At 39.1% G+C, this 16,039-nt stretch overlaps 1 protein-coding gene across 3 annotated transcripts in view; it reads left to right on the top strand.

The window, feature by feature from the left end:
- NTN4 (netrin 4) overlaps window positions 1-16,039 on the top strand; it is a 125,571-nt gene that overhangs the window by 40,113 nt on the left and 69,419 nt on the right. For all 3 annotated transcript variants that reach the window (XM_035257342.3, XM_002752876.7, XM_009004394.5), the window contains exon 3: window positions 2,518-2,796. In XM_035257342.3, the coding sequence (XP_035113233.1) occupies window positions 2,518-2,796 (279 nt within the window). The remainder of the gene's footprint in view (window positions 1-2,517; window positions 2,797-16,039) is intronic.

Genomic DNA, 16,039 nt, shown 5'->3' with positions numbered 1-16,039 from the left:
ACATGACAGATTTTTCTGTAATGAGCATAATATTAACCACCAAAACACAATAAAATTTCTTAATTAAAAAATGAGATCATGAAGTCCTGGACAATAGCACGAACAAGCCAGAAATACTGAAGTATGCATGAACCTGGTCAAAAAAGCTCGACCCTTAGCTTTCTAAATATTCCTATATCTTGTTGGGAGTATGTATTCAGAAGCAGTTGCAGACAGAGGATTGGTGATGGGCCTATAGATACATCCCCTTCCTTATGGGAACAAAAAACCCAGAAGAGGCTGATACTATCCTGAGGCTCCTGCATGTTTTCTTACTTCGTTTCAGTCATGCCATGCAGGCTTCTTCTGGGGAAGTTTGAAGAAAAACTGGGTGGGACCCAAAAGGCGACCTGCCAGAAGCTGGGAGCATCTGGATTGGCACACTCTTTGTTTCCTGATGCAGGGTAGATCCATTTCCCAGGGTATCAGATGAAGGCGTCTCCTTTCTGGAAAAAAGATTTCATGGTTTAAATTCCCGTTCACTTTTGTGTCTGTGGCACTCTGCTGTCTCCTTTCCAGCACACAGCCTCGGGTCATGATGTCCCTTCCCTGCCGATATCCGAGTGCCAACTGTGGTGTCATGCACACCAAGCACAGAGCCGCCATTCAGCTCCCACTGTCTGGGCTCGGGAAGCAGAAGAGCTTCAAAGTTCCTACAGACCTTGACAGAAGCTTCCTCTGGCTTTGCCTGTGTGGAATAATTCTTAGGGGGAAGGGGAGATGGAATGGGGTGAGATCAGGAACTAGGGTAAATGTCAAGGGTAAATACGTGGCAGAGACAGGGACCAAACAGTTGCCTCCAATGCTCAGGAAAAGGAAGGGTGGGCAGATAACGAGAAGGACACCAGAGACTTTTCGGTGGAGTGCTGGCTTGGTTAGCCCTGGCTTGGTCAGCGCCGGCTTGGTTAGCCCTTGCGTGCCCTTTTCCATGTCCTTGCATTACTGTGGTTGGTAAATAGGAGGTAGCACATTATAGATACCCTTTAGATCAAGGGTTCTTCCTGTCTGACAGAAATGCCAATGTTTGGAGGTCATATTGAGAATAAGTTCTATATAAAGCCCACAGTGGATTCAATTTTTAAAAAATATTTCAAAATAGAAGATCATGTTCTGGTTTAGGCTGTTGTTAAAAGAAAAAGATGTTACTTCTCTACTGACTTTTGAATATATGACATATCATTTATTGGAAAATTTCGTTTTCTGATAAGCTTCTTTCCATCACTTTGCATGTGGATAAATGGGACAGAATGTGGTTTGAGTTAACCTACAACATTTTATAAGTTTTAAAAGTTCGAAAATAGCTAGAAATACAAATGCCAGTTAATTATGCAGTTATTTCTTACTATTGTCATAATACTGGTGCTATCACATGAAATTCAATATGCAAATGAATTTAGGAAGTTATTTGTAATTCTCACCTATTACAGAAGTGCCAAGAACAGTGTTAAATTAATTCATTTGTTTACCAAAAATTTATTGAATACTTCCTATGCACCAGGCACTGTCCTAGGATACATCCGTGACTGCCTACATAGAGTTTATGTTCTAGACAGGGAAGACAGTAAACCACTAAACCACGACAAATAAAATGTCAGGTGGTGATAAGTACTAAGAACAAAAATCAGGAAGAGCCATTATAAGGACTTTGATTCTTGTTCTGAGGAAAATGGGAGGTCTTCGGGTGAGGGTGATTTAAGCAGGGGAGTGACGTGATCCAACCTCTATAGAGAACCACTCTGGACAATGGGCTACAGAGGCCACATGTCTGCTAGATTATTACCCTCTCCTCTAAAGTTATATGCCATTGAGGACAGGTCTGTACCAGTAGACCCTGGAGATGTGATCCCACAGAGTTGACTCTTTTCTTTTCATACCTTTGGTAGAAAACTCATCTCTAAGGTGATACTTTTATATCCAAAAAGAGAGAGTTCTATTTTTAGGCAATGTAAATCAGATATCACCTCTCTGCCTATAGTGTCCCAATGGCTTTTGCTACAGTCAGCATAACTCTACTGTGACTGTCACAGGGCTCCATTCGTGTCTGTCTCACACCAGCTCTCTGTCCGCCTCTCCAGCCACTCTCTCTCTTTGTTCACTGATCTCCAGTCACACTGACTTTGTTGTTCTTCCTTCAACGAACCAGGCTCGACTCTGCCTCAGAGCCTTTAAGCTTGCTCTTCCCTCTGCCCAGAATGCTCTTTCTGGTAAGATCTTCGTATGGCTGCCTTTATCTCAAAGTCAAGTCTCTGCTGATCACTCAATGTATATTTCTGTGTACATTTCTGCACAGGCAGCACATCTGCTCCTTAGACTAACAGGGCAGCCCTTTCCCAGGTGTGCTCAAGGTCTAAAAACCTCTTGTTATCTTATTACTCGCAGATGACATAAGGCATAAATCAAACAGAGACTACATTAGGCAAACAATTCAGGGTTGGCACACAGTCCTATAAATGCATGGTATTTTCTTTCTTTTTACAGGTTATTTTCAAAGCTTTGTCACCACCATACGATGCAGAGAACCCTTACAGTGCCAAAGTTCAGGAGCAGCTGAAGATCACCAACCTTCGCGTGCAGCTGCTGAAACGACAGTCTTGTCCCTGTCAGAGAAATGACCTGAACGAAGAGCCTCAACATTTTACGCACTATGCAATCTATGATTTCATTGTCAAAGGCAGCTGCTTCTGCAATGGGCATGCTGATCAGTGCATACCTGTTCACGGCTTCAGACCTGTCAAGGTCCCAGGAACATTCCACATGGTAGGTGAAACAAGTCCTCCCCTAAGAAAAACAAGTCATGAGTTACCTTCGCCTTTGAGCATTGGTTGGTATATGCTTAACACAGTGCTGCTGATTTCTTCCTCCGCCCATCACAGCTCCGACACCATGCCCGTCCTGTAAAGTGTCTGTTAACTTGTCTTTTAATCTTCAGTGTTAAGAGTTATAGTCAAGCATGATAACTGTATTCCTTGGAAAACACCCTTGCCAGTTTTTAGGACTGTGACCTTCAGATAGAAAGTGTAAAGTGAGCAGGAGTGAGAGGATGGCATAATCCTACTAGTGGTATTATCACACAGAAACCAGCTTTGACAGTAAATGGGGACCACTGTGGAGTAGATTTTAAAGTGGGAAAATAACCTTGATTTTCTGCCTGGTGTTTTTGCGTCCAGCCAGTAGAATGAATAAAAATTCTCCATGAAGAGGACTGACCCCCTCCTCACCCTAAGGCAGAGTTAAACTCTTCCCTCTAGCTTCATGCATCTCCTGGGCTTTTCTCTGAATTTTTACTTCTCTGCATCCCTCAGGAGACCACAAACTCTCTGAGGATCTGTATGATCTTTGCATCCTCAGGACCAAGTGCATTACCTGGGCCAGAAGTAGGTGCTCAGTAGGTGTTCGGTTGAATGATAGCAACATAGGAACAGGGAGATGTTGAAAATCAGTGTCATTGTTTATCTGTCCTTACCTCACCAACTTCCAGAAAAGATACAGAGTGACTCAGCAGTAAGAACCTTGTTGGGGCACATGCAGAGACCAAGGATGGGGACTGGGCAAGGAGAAAACAAGGATAAGAGCGCTCCAATTCTTTGATTTTACATTTTGCTCTGGTACTTCTGTGCGTACCAAAGCAAAATAATGGAAGAGGCTGCAGAATATTCAGCTGCATTTCCTAAAGGGTAGACGTCCCTATTCTTTGTTCCTTCTCCCAGCCCTAGTATAGGGTAGGCCCCCAGCAGCCAGGATCCAGTTAGCCAGCAGGACAGTTGGTGCTGGCCGGGCTGAGTTGCTGGCGCAGCATCAGGGTAACTACAATGACTAGGAAAGTAGCCAGAAAGTAACCAAAATAGAAACAGTGCTATTTCTTTCTTTCTTCCTTTCTTTTTTAATTGCATTTTAGGTTTTGGGGTACATGTGAAGTTGCATAGGTACACATGTGGCAGTGTGATTTGCTGCCTTCCTCCCCTTCACCTATATCTGGCTTTTCTCCCCATGCTATCAAAACAGTGCTATTTCTTACAGTCCTTAATCCGGGGCTCCCAGAGTTGAAGAAAATTTTGCATTCATTCAACAGATACCTGCTAGTTTCCAGACACTGAAGTATCTTTGAAATCCTACAGTGTTGCTCCAAATAAAGAGTGGTATGATTTAATGTATCTCGGTTAACTGGGTTCAGGTAGGATATCAGTCAGAAAATAACAGACATTAAGAGACATGTCAACCTAGAAAGCATATGTGAGGTAGAGTGCTCATAATATTTTGCCATGATATTTTACTGAATTCGTGAAAGGAGAGTATGCAGGCCTTTTATTTCCTCAACTGTCTCTCATAATCCAAGCCGTACAGGACCACCTCAGAGTAGAGTCCTGAGCAACATGACAGAGGCCCCCATAACATGGTGCAGGGTGGGCCCTCAATGAATATTTGTGGACTGAAGGACCTATGAGACTACCTAAATGGCTCTGATCAACCACACCAAAGTGTCAGAGTTCTCAAGGGCTTTATAAAAACTTCATGTGGCTGGGCCCAGTGGCTCACACCTGTAATCCTAGCACTTTGGGAGGTAAAGGTGGGTGAATCACCTGTGGTCAAGACTTCGAGACCAGCCTGGCCAACATGGTGAAACCCCGTCTCTACTAAAAATTCAAAAATTAACAGGGTGTAGTGGTGGGTGCCTGTAATTCTAGCTACTTGGGAGGCTGAGGCACAAAAGTCACTTGAACCCGAGAGGCGGAGTTTGCAGTGAGCTGAGATCATACCACTGTATTCCATCCTGAGCTACAAAGCAAGACTCTTGTCTCAAAAAAAAATTCACAAGCACGTATTTAAAAGTAGTAATTTTTTTTAAAAAGTAAGTCCTCTAAATATAAACTTTCAGAGTTAACAACATTCTCTCAGGCTAAAGAGAAAAATCCTAGAAGTTTCTCTTCGTTCTGCCAAATTCAACAAGGAACTCCAAGTTAATAGACACTTTTAAGGAAGTCTTAAAATATAACTATTCTATACAATATACTGTCAGCAAGGAAATAATCAGCTTGTAAAGGGTTCAGGATAACTAAGTAAAGGAAATTACACAGTAAGTGTTTTCCATTTCCAAAGGATGTTAGAATGAGACATCTCCATCCTAGAAGACCCTATGGAGTGGAAACCTCATTTTCTTACTAATCTCAGGCTGCTTTGAAATTGGAAATCATTTCCTTTTAAAATAGTAGTAGTTTTCTGACATTCTTCTATCCCTTTTTCAAACTGATTTCAAATTCTGCAGCCGTGGTATCGGGCCCTCGTGCTATGAGTAAGCGTGTGTTTGAGTTGGGCTAAGCTAAGCCAAAACTGTGGATAAAGCCAGGTAGGGGGTAAAAACAGCCTAAGTGGCCAAGACTATGTCAGCTTCCAGGGATCCAGTTCCATGACAATTCTTGCTATCTCTACTCTCTTTAGAAAAAAGAAAAAAGAACCCATAAGCAATTGGACTGATGGTGGCTATGGTTGGAAATGTGAATGGTTCTGGTTTTAGATTTTTCTACCCCTAAGTTTGGATGCATTTGACTTTTATCTATGCTTTTTTCTGAATTAGAAAAGAGCTTGTGTTAAATTTGGAGACGGTTGCCTCTTTTGAGTGTGAGGTTTTAATTCCTATGATTGCTTCACTTGAGCAAGTTGCACATTGAAAGCGTAGTCTTTTGCCTTATTAAGAACATAGGCGTAGATTAATTGACCCACATTTGTGTCTCTGGACACCATTCATTTTATGTATATGGCTGTAGACTACCTGGAATCTGACTGTGCCTGCAGAATGGAAGGTAGCTTCTTAAGAAACACTCTTCTTTTGCAGAGTGTGTACACATCTAAACTTGTAGCACGGTTTTTATTTGCAGCAGTGGAGTGTCGTCCCTGCACCAGCACCATTGGCCTTATCTGGTAACTGGTGAGAAATACACATTCTCAGACCTTACCCCAGACCTACTGAATCCAAAATTCTAGAGATGAGGCCCAAGAATCTACATTTAACAATCCCTCCCAGGTGTCTAACGCTTACTAAAGCTTGAAAACCATTGCTTTACAGACTATAGCAATTCATCTGTGGCTAATATTGTTGCTAAAGTGAGGAATTAGTTAATGAAATATGATTTTATGGGCTAGAATTTTTTTTTTTTTTTTTTAAAGACAGAGTCTTGCTCTGTTGCCTAGGCTGGAGTGCAGTGGCACGATCTCAGCTCACTGCAGCCTCCGCCTCCTGGGTTCAAGCAATTCTCCTGCCTCAGCCTCCTGAGTAGCTGAGATTACAAGTGCATGCCACCATGCCCAGCTAATTTTTGTATTTTTAGTAGAGATGGGGTTTCACCATGTTGGTCAGGCTGGTCTCAAACTCCTGACTTTGTGATCTGCCCGCCTTGGCCTCCCGAAGTGCTAGGATTACAAGAGTGAGCCACCACCCCCAGCTGAGCTAGAATTTTTTATGGCTGATGAAAGCAAATTAGGGAAGTTAATGGAAATGGCACCCTATTTCTTGAACTATATAAGATTTTAAGGTCATTTCCTTTATTTGGGAGAAAAGAATAGAAAAAGATGCAAATTAGTTGCCTTATTTACTGTGATACATTCATCCTGTGTCTTTTTTTTTTTTTTTTTTTTTTTTTTTAATTGAAACTGAGTCTTACTCTGTCACCCAGGCTGGAGTGCAATGGCTTGATTCTAGCTCACTGCAACCTCCCCCTCCTGGGTTTAAGCAATTCTCCTGCCTCAGCCTCCTGAGTAGCTGGGATTACAGGTACGTGCCACCATGTTCAGCTAATTTTTGTATTTTTAGTAGAGACAGGGTTTCACCCTGTTGGCCAGGCTGGTCTCAAACTCCTGACCTCAAGTGACCTGCCAACCTCAGCCTCCCAAAGTGCTGGGGATACAGGCATGAGTCACTGCATCTGGCCCCCTCCTGTGTCTTTTAACACAGCATCGCCTTCCCCATGTTTTCCCTTCTTCCCAGATCCATTCCACATATCCTCACCAGTTTAGTTTTCCTTCATTTGCCCATTTCACTGGAAGGCAGAACGGTACAATGATGAACTCCCTGCTATTGGAGCCAAACCCAGCTAAATTTGACTTACCACAGCATTTACTAAGTTACTTGGTCTCGCTGAACCTCAGTTCTCTAATAAAAGGAGGATAATACCTACCTTTTGTAGTTATGGTAAGGATTTAGAAGTCTGATGCTCAGTGCCCAGGATAGGGTAGACACTACTTACATTGCTGTCATGATTCTATCATGTTATCTCAGCCACCTCTACTTTTCTCCTTCATATACTACTTTGTCAATAATGACAAAAATAAATCAGAGCTTATGTGCTATATGTTTACAAGGCTGAGGGTTTTGTGGCAAGGAAAACTGTATTTTGACTCCAGCCTGCTGGAATCCCAGAAATTATGTAAATTATGTAAAGGGATCTTAAGCTTTTTCTCTTTACAGCTGTAGAGGACTGATTTAGTTGTCTTTTTTTTTTTTTTTTAGCAGCTGGTGATTTTACAGCTGTTGGGTGAATGGTAATCAGGGAATATGGAACATTTCATTATTTTATTCAAATATCCACTGGATAACATGGAAGCCTTAGAGTACTATGAGAAATATTTAATATTTACTGAGCTGTACTTGTTAAAGTCGATTTTTTTTCCTGTAATTTGGAACTTATTTTAAAAGATGGTCGATATTTTGACGGAGGGGTCTTAGTCTGAGGGTAAACAGTGAAACCTGTGGAACCATATAATGGGGTTTGAGGAGAATGTTACTTAGCTACCTAGCTGTGTAAGGCAGGTTTTAGAATCATTCACACAGTCTCATTATAAAAGTTTTTCCTGAGGAATCTGAATATATTCATTCATGTATTTATGTTTACACATATCATATGTCATGTTCTATAAATGAAGGACAGAATTAAAACTATGGTTTTCATCTTCTTTTTAAAATTTACTGTTCTATGAATAAGCCAAAGGCATAATTAGAAAGTGATCTTGTCACCACGCCTGGCTAAGTTTTATATTTTCATCAGCAGCAACCTCTATCATTTAATTTGTCACATTAGGATCTGGAGGGATAGGTAATCCTGTTGCCAGAGGAGGTGCAACATATTCCTAATATTAACAAAATGTAAAGCCTGCCAATTTGATACAATTAGTGTGAGCCTATCCTCAATCCTTATTTCAGTGCTCCTGTGTTAGCATGGCATAGCTCTGCCTTAGCACTAAGTAACCATAAGTGCTATAGAAAGTGCACAGAATGATGATTTTACTTTATTTACTACCTCATATTTCCTAATAGAAGGGCAAGCCAAATTCACGTTCATGGCTGGAAATTATTAGTGTTTTGACTGTGTTTTCTCTCTAGACAGTAAGACATTCTTTCTTTTAATGGCAGAATTGCCCAGGATTACTTTTAGATGATTGGGAAACAAGAAGACTTTGGAACCAGAGGCATTCTAAAATAATCTTGGCACCCATGGAATAATTCCCTGTGGAATTCCTTTCAAGAGTTCTCCCAGAACAATCAGATATTTATTTATAGGCCTCTATTTCACAGAGAGGTGAAAGGATAAAAATACCTGAAAGGTAAAATGTTGATATCGCACCTGACATCTCTAAAAGTGACATAGAAGCCAATGGGAAAGTAAGGTTGATTCTCCAAAATATAGTATTTGTTCATTTAGCTTTTCATGAACATGCTTTCTAGAAAGTGAATGTTTTTCCAGAAAACATATATATTTAGGTCAAAATTGGGGCATTGTAAAAGTATAAAAATGAATCTAACAGGTTTTAAATACCCATTCTATTATAAATTTGAAAATGAACAATTCATATTTGATTTTTTTTTACTATAAAGTACTCCCCAAATATTCAAGGCATATCTCCCTTGGCAAATTTTCTCAAGAATACTTCCTTTTCAGTATAACATTTTGGGGTCCATCTGTGAATAGCCGGGAGCCTGGAGTCAGATCTCTGTGTCTGGAAGGCCTGGTCTTCCAATTTCACTGCTAATAATGGGTTTGTAGGGAGAAGAAAGCTATATAAATAAAAAGAGAAAAACTGAGGTTACCGATAGATATCTGACTTCCTGGTGCACAGATCGTGTCTCCATGGTATTTCATTTGTGTCTTGCCAATTTTGTAACATCTGGAAGCATACTTCAATTTGTCCTAAAACAGTTAAATTCAGTAGAAGATAAACTGTGATTTAGGTCCTTATTCTCTCTTACAAGGGGAATTTTTAGTGACAAAACACATGAGGTTAAAACACACACACACACACACACACACACACTTTATAATAATTCCAGAAGATGGGAAAACGCCACAGCCATTTCAGATGGTAAGGAAAACAAGATCTGTTAATGTTGGCATTCAAAACCTTAATGTAATTGGGGCTACAATTGTATTACATCTTAGCAATGTAAATATTTTAATGGAATAAAATAGTAAATTAGTACACATATAGAGATATAGAAGGGCTATAATATTTGTTAACTCATAAAATATTTTTTTGTAATATGAGATTCTAATTTGTCATCTTTTTAGCTCTTCTCCTAGTCTTGAGGTAGAAAAATAAAATAGAGAAAATTATGGTTTCAAAAACCAAGATAAAATATATTTTAGTTTTAAGATAGCTCACATATTAGAATGGAAAAAATGATTATATTTGTTCTATTAAATATTTTATACATATAGATATTATGCAAGTCATACGAGTAAACACAAATCAAGTGTCTTGCCTTTTAATTTTGCACCTCTAAGGTCATGTATTAGTTTGTTCTTGCATTGTTGCAAAGAAATACCTGAGACTGGATAATTTGTAAGAAAAGAGGTTTAATTGGCCGGGCGCGGTGGCTCACACCTATAATCCCAGCGCTTTGGGAAGCCGAGGCGGGTGGATCACGAGGTCAACAGATCGAGACCATCCTGGTCAACAAGGTGAAACACCGTCTCTACTAAAAATACAAAAAATTAGCTGGACATGGTGGCGCGTGCCTGTAATCCCAGCTACTCAGGAGGCTGAGGCAGGAGAATTGCCTGAACCCAGGAGGCAGAGGTTGCGGCAAGCCGAGATCAGCCCATTGCACTCCAGCCTGGGCAACAAGAGTGAAACTCCGTCTCAAAAAAAAAAAAGAAAAGACATTTAATTGGCTCACAGTTCAGCAGACTGTACAGGAGCATAGCAGCATCTGCTTCTGGAGAGGCCTCAGGAAGCTTCCATCATGGTGGAAGGCAAAGCAGGACCAAGACATCAGACATGGCAGGAGCAAGAGCAAAGGTGGGGGAGGTTCTACACACGTTTAAACAACCAGATCACTTGAGAACTCACTCTCCTGAGGACAGTGCCAAGGGGAATGTTGATAAGCCATTCTGAGAAACTGCCCCCATGATCAAATTGCCTCCCACCAGTCCCCACCTCCAACACTGGGGATTACAGTTCAACATGAGATTTGGGTGGGGACACAGATCTGAACCATATCAGGGCAACACTACTAGGCCTGTAACTTAGCTGGCCCAGTCAGCTCTCAGAATTTCTGAAAGGCAGTGATTTCATTTTTTCTCAGACAAGAACCTAGTAGGCATTAAAATTAAAGAGAGCAGAGGATCATAGAATTTTCATAGGCTGAACAGAGGCAAAAAATCCCGTAGCCTATTTGTCTTTTAGTTCACATTTATAGCAATTCAGTTCAACTTAACATACCAGGAATAGAAAGGAACTTCCTCAATGCAATAAAGGTCAGCTATGAAAAGTCCCCTGTTAACATCTTACTTAATGGTGAAAAAACAAATAATTTATCCCGTGATCAGATCAGGAACAAGACAAGGATGTCTGCTCTCACCCCCCCCTTTTTTTTTTCTTTTTTTTGAGACGGAGTTTTGCTCTTGTTACTCAGGCTGGAGTGCAATGGTGCAATCTCGGCTCACTGCAACCTCCGCTTCCTGGGTTCAGGCAATTCTCCTGCCTCAGCCTCCTGAGTAGCTGGGATTACAGGCACACCGTGCCCAGCTAATTTTTTTGTATTTTTAGTAGAGACGGGGTTTCACCATGTTGACCAGGATGGTCTTGATCTCTTGACCTCGTGATCCACCCGCCTCGGCCTCCCAAAGTGCTGGGATTACAGGCGTGAGCCACCGCGCCCGGCCCTGCTCTCACCCCTTCTATCCAATATGGTACTGGAAGTTCCTAATTGCCAGGGCCAATTAGGCTAGAAAAGTAAAGAGCATTCAGATTAGAAAGGAAGAAGTGAGGCTATCTGTATTCACAGATGACGTAATCTTAGATTATAGAAAACTAAGAATTCACCAAAAAACTATTAGAGCTGATAAACAAGTTACAAGATACAAGATCAACATTTTAAAAATCAGTTATATTTTTATATATTGGTAATAGAAAATCCAAAAATGAAATTAAGAAAACAATCTCATTTACAATAGTATCAAAAAAGAATAAAATGCAGGAAGTAAATTTAACCAAATGCAGGGCCTATACACTGAAAACCTTGAAATATCATTAAAATAAATTAAAGAATACCTAAGAGAAAGACATTCTGACTTTATGCATTAGAAGGCTTAATATTGTTAAAATGACAGTACTTACCAAACTGACCTATTGATTTACTGTGATAGCTATCAAAATTCTAGCTGCTCTTTTTGCAAAAATGGACCAGCTGAACCTAAAATTCATGTGGAAAAGCAAAGGACCTCAAATAGCCAAAACAATCTTGAAGAACAACATAGTTGGAGAACTCACACTTTCCAATTTCAAAGTTTACCTAAAATTTATAGTAATCAAAATAGTATGGTACTGGCATAAGGATAGGCATATAGATCAATGCGAGAGAGAGCTCAGAAATAAACCTCTATGTTTGTGGCCAGTTGATTTTCAACAAGAGTGTTAAGATCATTCAGTGGAGAAAGCATAGTCTTCAACAAATAGTAATGGGGTAGCTGAACAGCCATATGCAAAATAATGAATTTGGACCTTCACCTTACTCCATTTACAAAAATTAACTCAAGGGCCGGGTGCGGTGGCTCACGCCTGTAATCCCAGCACTTTGGGAGGCTGAGGCGGGTGGATCACGAGGTCAAGAGATCGAGACCATCCTGGTCAACATGGTGAAACCCTGTCTCTACTAAAAATACAAAAAATTAGCCGGTCATGGTGGCGCGTGCCTGTAATCCCAGCTACTCAGGAGGCTGAGGCAGGAGAATTGCCTGAACCTAGGAGGCGGAAGTTGCAGTAAGCTGAGATCACGCCATTGCACTCCAGCCTGGGTAACAAGAACAAAACTCCATCTCAAAAAGAGAAAAGCAAAAACAAAAATTAACTCAAAATGGATCAAAGCGCTAAATGTAAAGCTAAAATTATAAAACTCTTATAAAGAAACATAGGTGTAGATCCTCATGATCTTGGATTAAGCAGTGGTTTCTTAGATATGATACCAAAAGCACAAGCAACAAAAGAAAACTAATAGGACGTCATCAAAATTAAAAACTTTTGTGCATCAAAGGATATGTCAAGAAAGTGAAAAGACAATGCACAGAGTGGGAGAAAATACTTTCAAATTATTTATTTGAAAAAGTTCTAGTATCCAGAATATATAAAGAACTCTTACAACTCAACAACTAAAAGACAAATAACCCAAGTTAATAATTGGTAAAAGATTTGAATGACATTTCCCCAAAGAAGATTTGCCAATAAACACATGAAAAGACATGCATTATTCGTCCTTAGGGAAATGCAAATCCAAATGACAATGTGATACCACTTTACATTCACGGCTGTGATCAGAAAGACAAATAATAACGAGTGCTGGGGAGGATATGGAAAAGCTGGAACCTTCATGCACTGCTGGTAGAAATGTAAAATGCTACTGTTGCTATAGAAAACAGTCCAGCATTTTCTCAAAAATTTTAATATGGAGTTGCCATATGACCCAGTAATTCTACCCCTTAGTATATACCCAAGTGAATTGAAAGTATGTCTACACAAAATCTTGTAGATGAATGTTCATAGAAGCATTATTCATAGTACCTAAAAAGTGGAAACAACTCAAATGTCCATCAGTTGATGAATGGATAAACAAAATATTGTATATCTATATAACAGACTATTATCCAGCCATAAAAGGAAATGAAATACCGATACACATGATAATTTGGATAAACCATGAAAATGCTGTGCTAAGTGAAATCCAGACACAGAAGCCCACATATTATATTTTTAAAAATATGAAATGCCCAGAATAGGCAAATTCATAAAGACAAAATAGGTTGGTCATTGCAAGATATTGGCAATTAAGAGGGAATGAGAAGTGACTGCTAGCTAGCATGAGATTTTTTTAAGGGGTTGCAAAAATGCTCTGGAATTAGACAGCGGCAATAATTGTACAACATTTTGAATATACTGAAAACCACTGAAATGTACACTAGAATGGTTAAAAATAGTGAATTTTATGTTACATGAATGTTAGTAAGAGAAAAATCAATAGCTAAAAAAGAAAAAAACCCAAACAAAAACTGAAAAACAAACATGGTGGGTCATATAGGAATTTTACCAAATAAATATATTTCAAGACCAGTTATTAAACTGACTGCTTTTGGATGGATGAGCACTGAAGAAAACCAATTCTTTCAATAGCTGTGGCTGTTGTTTCCAGCCATGTACAGATAGTCAGATTTCTGAATGACTGTATTCTGATGAGTTTCTAAACAAGCATAACTTTTTAATAAGCCAGTATTCCACCTTCATTTTTCATGTGATCATATTCAATAATGAAGACTATGTTTTACAAGGTTCACCTAAAGACAAGCAATTTCCTGATATGAAAAGAAGCATCTGAATGAATTCACAACAAAAAACTATGGAAGACAACACGCCCTAGCAACTGGCTTCTTGTACTACAATTGGGCTCATTTATCTTAAACAAGTCAACTTTTGTAATACCCTGTGCACTGTATAGACTACTGAGTGACAGGCAGATGGTGCTGTCAAGAAAGAAGGGAAACAGTGGGAAACATGAACTAGATTGGATTTAAAAAAAAAAAAAATCTTTGTAAGAGAACGCAAAGTAGCCTGTGACAAGAAATTTTTTTCCTTTAAATTAACCAGAAGCTATGTGAACACATTGAGCAAATTAATGTCAATGGGTGAAAAGTATTTAATAATCCACACAGCATTTCTAATAGAATTTACCTGGTCCCCAACTAATTATAACAACTATTCTAAATCCTAGAAGACATTGACTAAAAGCCTTCAACACCTTCCTTCATTCTCAAATGCTGCTTACAAGATGAGTTCTACTCGTTTTTTGCTTTCACACAGTTTTCCAGGTTCTTGCCTAATAGTTGTTAAGAGTTTAAATACTTTACTAGAAGTTATATATCGTTAATTCTATTTTTTGCTGCCTCTTTCTAAAATTATTAAAAATAAATATTAAGAGATTGAAATTGATGTGATCCCCTTTTCCCTCCAAGAGATTCTATTATAAGAAGTTATTTTAGGTGTTTGTGGGAAGTGAAAAAAAAAAAAAAAAAACAAAACTTGATGACATCACTGTTCTAAGATGGAACTTCTAATATTTTAGGAAATCTCTTGGGAGTTCTGTTTCTATTCTGTCATTGATTTGCTTTGTGACCTTGGGAAAATTTAAGTATAAAAAGATAAGTACAAAAGAAAATTATAAAAACAAGACTTGGAGATCAAACGAAGAACAGAGATGGAGTAGGTATATGACGGCGTAGCCCTGCCTTAGTAACTGAGCATAGCGACCTAGTAGCAATTTGGCTTGAAAGAAATTTCAAATTACTTGGCTGTGTATTGAGATAGTTTCATATATAGTATTTATAGAAAAGTCTGCCTATAGACAGGAATTACAGCAAAAATCGAGTAATACTTGATCATCTTTTACTTTTACTCTATATTTGCGGCTGAACAAACTATAGCTGTTATGGAGGAGAAAAGGAGCCAATTTGATATTCTAATGCAATGAAGTCTTAGACATATTGAAATAAATATCTTAAAATCAGAGTGTCTTACTTTATTGCCATTGTATACATGCAAATCTGCAGCCAAGTTAGGCATATAAACCAGCTCAATTCAGTCGTAGATCTAGTCAAGTAAATAGTCCTGTTGGACAAAAATCACTTTTAAAAGGCCAGTAGTCAGAAATAATTTTTAAAACCCATTGGAAACAAAGAATAAGAAACAGTTCTATACAGTGAAGTAATGACAGAAAAAAATCTCATAAGTTGGTAACAGTATGATCTCATCTAAATGTAATTCTTCTTAAGCCTCCTGGGCATTACAATTCTTAGTCCAATGCTATTTGCATTTTTATGGCAGAAATATTTTTTACAGTCCCCAGAGGGAAGATAAAGTATGGGATGATTCTGAAAAGAGGAAACTAGTAGAATTAATCTTGTGAAAACCTACTATACAGAAAATGTTGAAATTCCATTTTTAGAAGTAAATCCTCAAGTCTTTTTGATTAAAAAAAAAAAAAAAAAACTTTAGGTAACATGTGAAGGATAAGAAATTGTAGTGTTAAAGGATAACTTTGTAAAAAGAAAGGTCATGACTCTTATATACATATAAAACAAACCTGAGTCAAAGATGTATTTAACTCATTAATGAATGACAGGCCAGTAAGACATTACAAACAGTTCAAAGGGAAATTCAAAGAATCACACATATATAGACAAATAAAGAATGCTAAAATAGGTCAGGTGCAGTGGCTCATGCCTGTAATCCCAGCACTTTGAGAGGCTGAGGTGTGTGGATCACTTAAGGTCATGAGTTCAAGACCGGCCGGGCGCGGTGGCTCAAGCCTGTAATCCCAGCACTTTGGGAGGCCGAGGCGGGTGGATCACAAGGTCAGGAGATCGAGACCATCCTGGTCAACATGGTGAAACCCCGTCTCTACTAAAAAATATACAAAAAATTAGCTGGGCATGGTGGCGCGTGCCTGTAATCCCAGCTACTCAGGAGGCTG

Source organism: Callithrix jacchus, chromosome 9, assembly GCF_049354715.1.
Source record: "Callithrix jacchus isolate 240 chromosome 9, calJac240_pri, whole genome shotgun sequence".
Taxonomy (NCBI): domain Eukaryota; kingdom Metazoa; phylum Chordata; class Mammalia; order Primates; family Cebidae; genus Callithrix; species Callithrix jacchus.
This window is presented reverse-complemented; position numbering and strand designations above follow the sequence as displayed.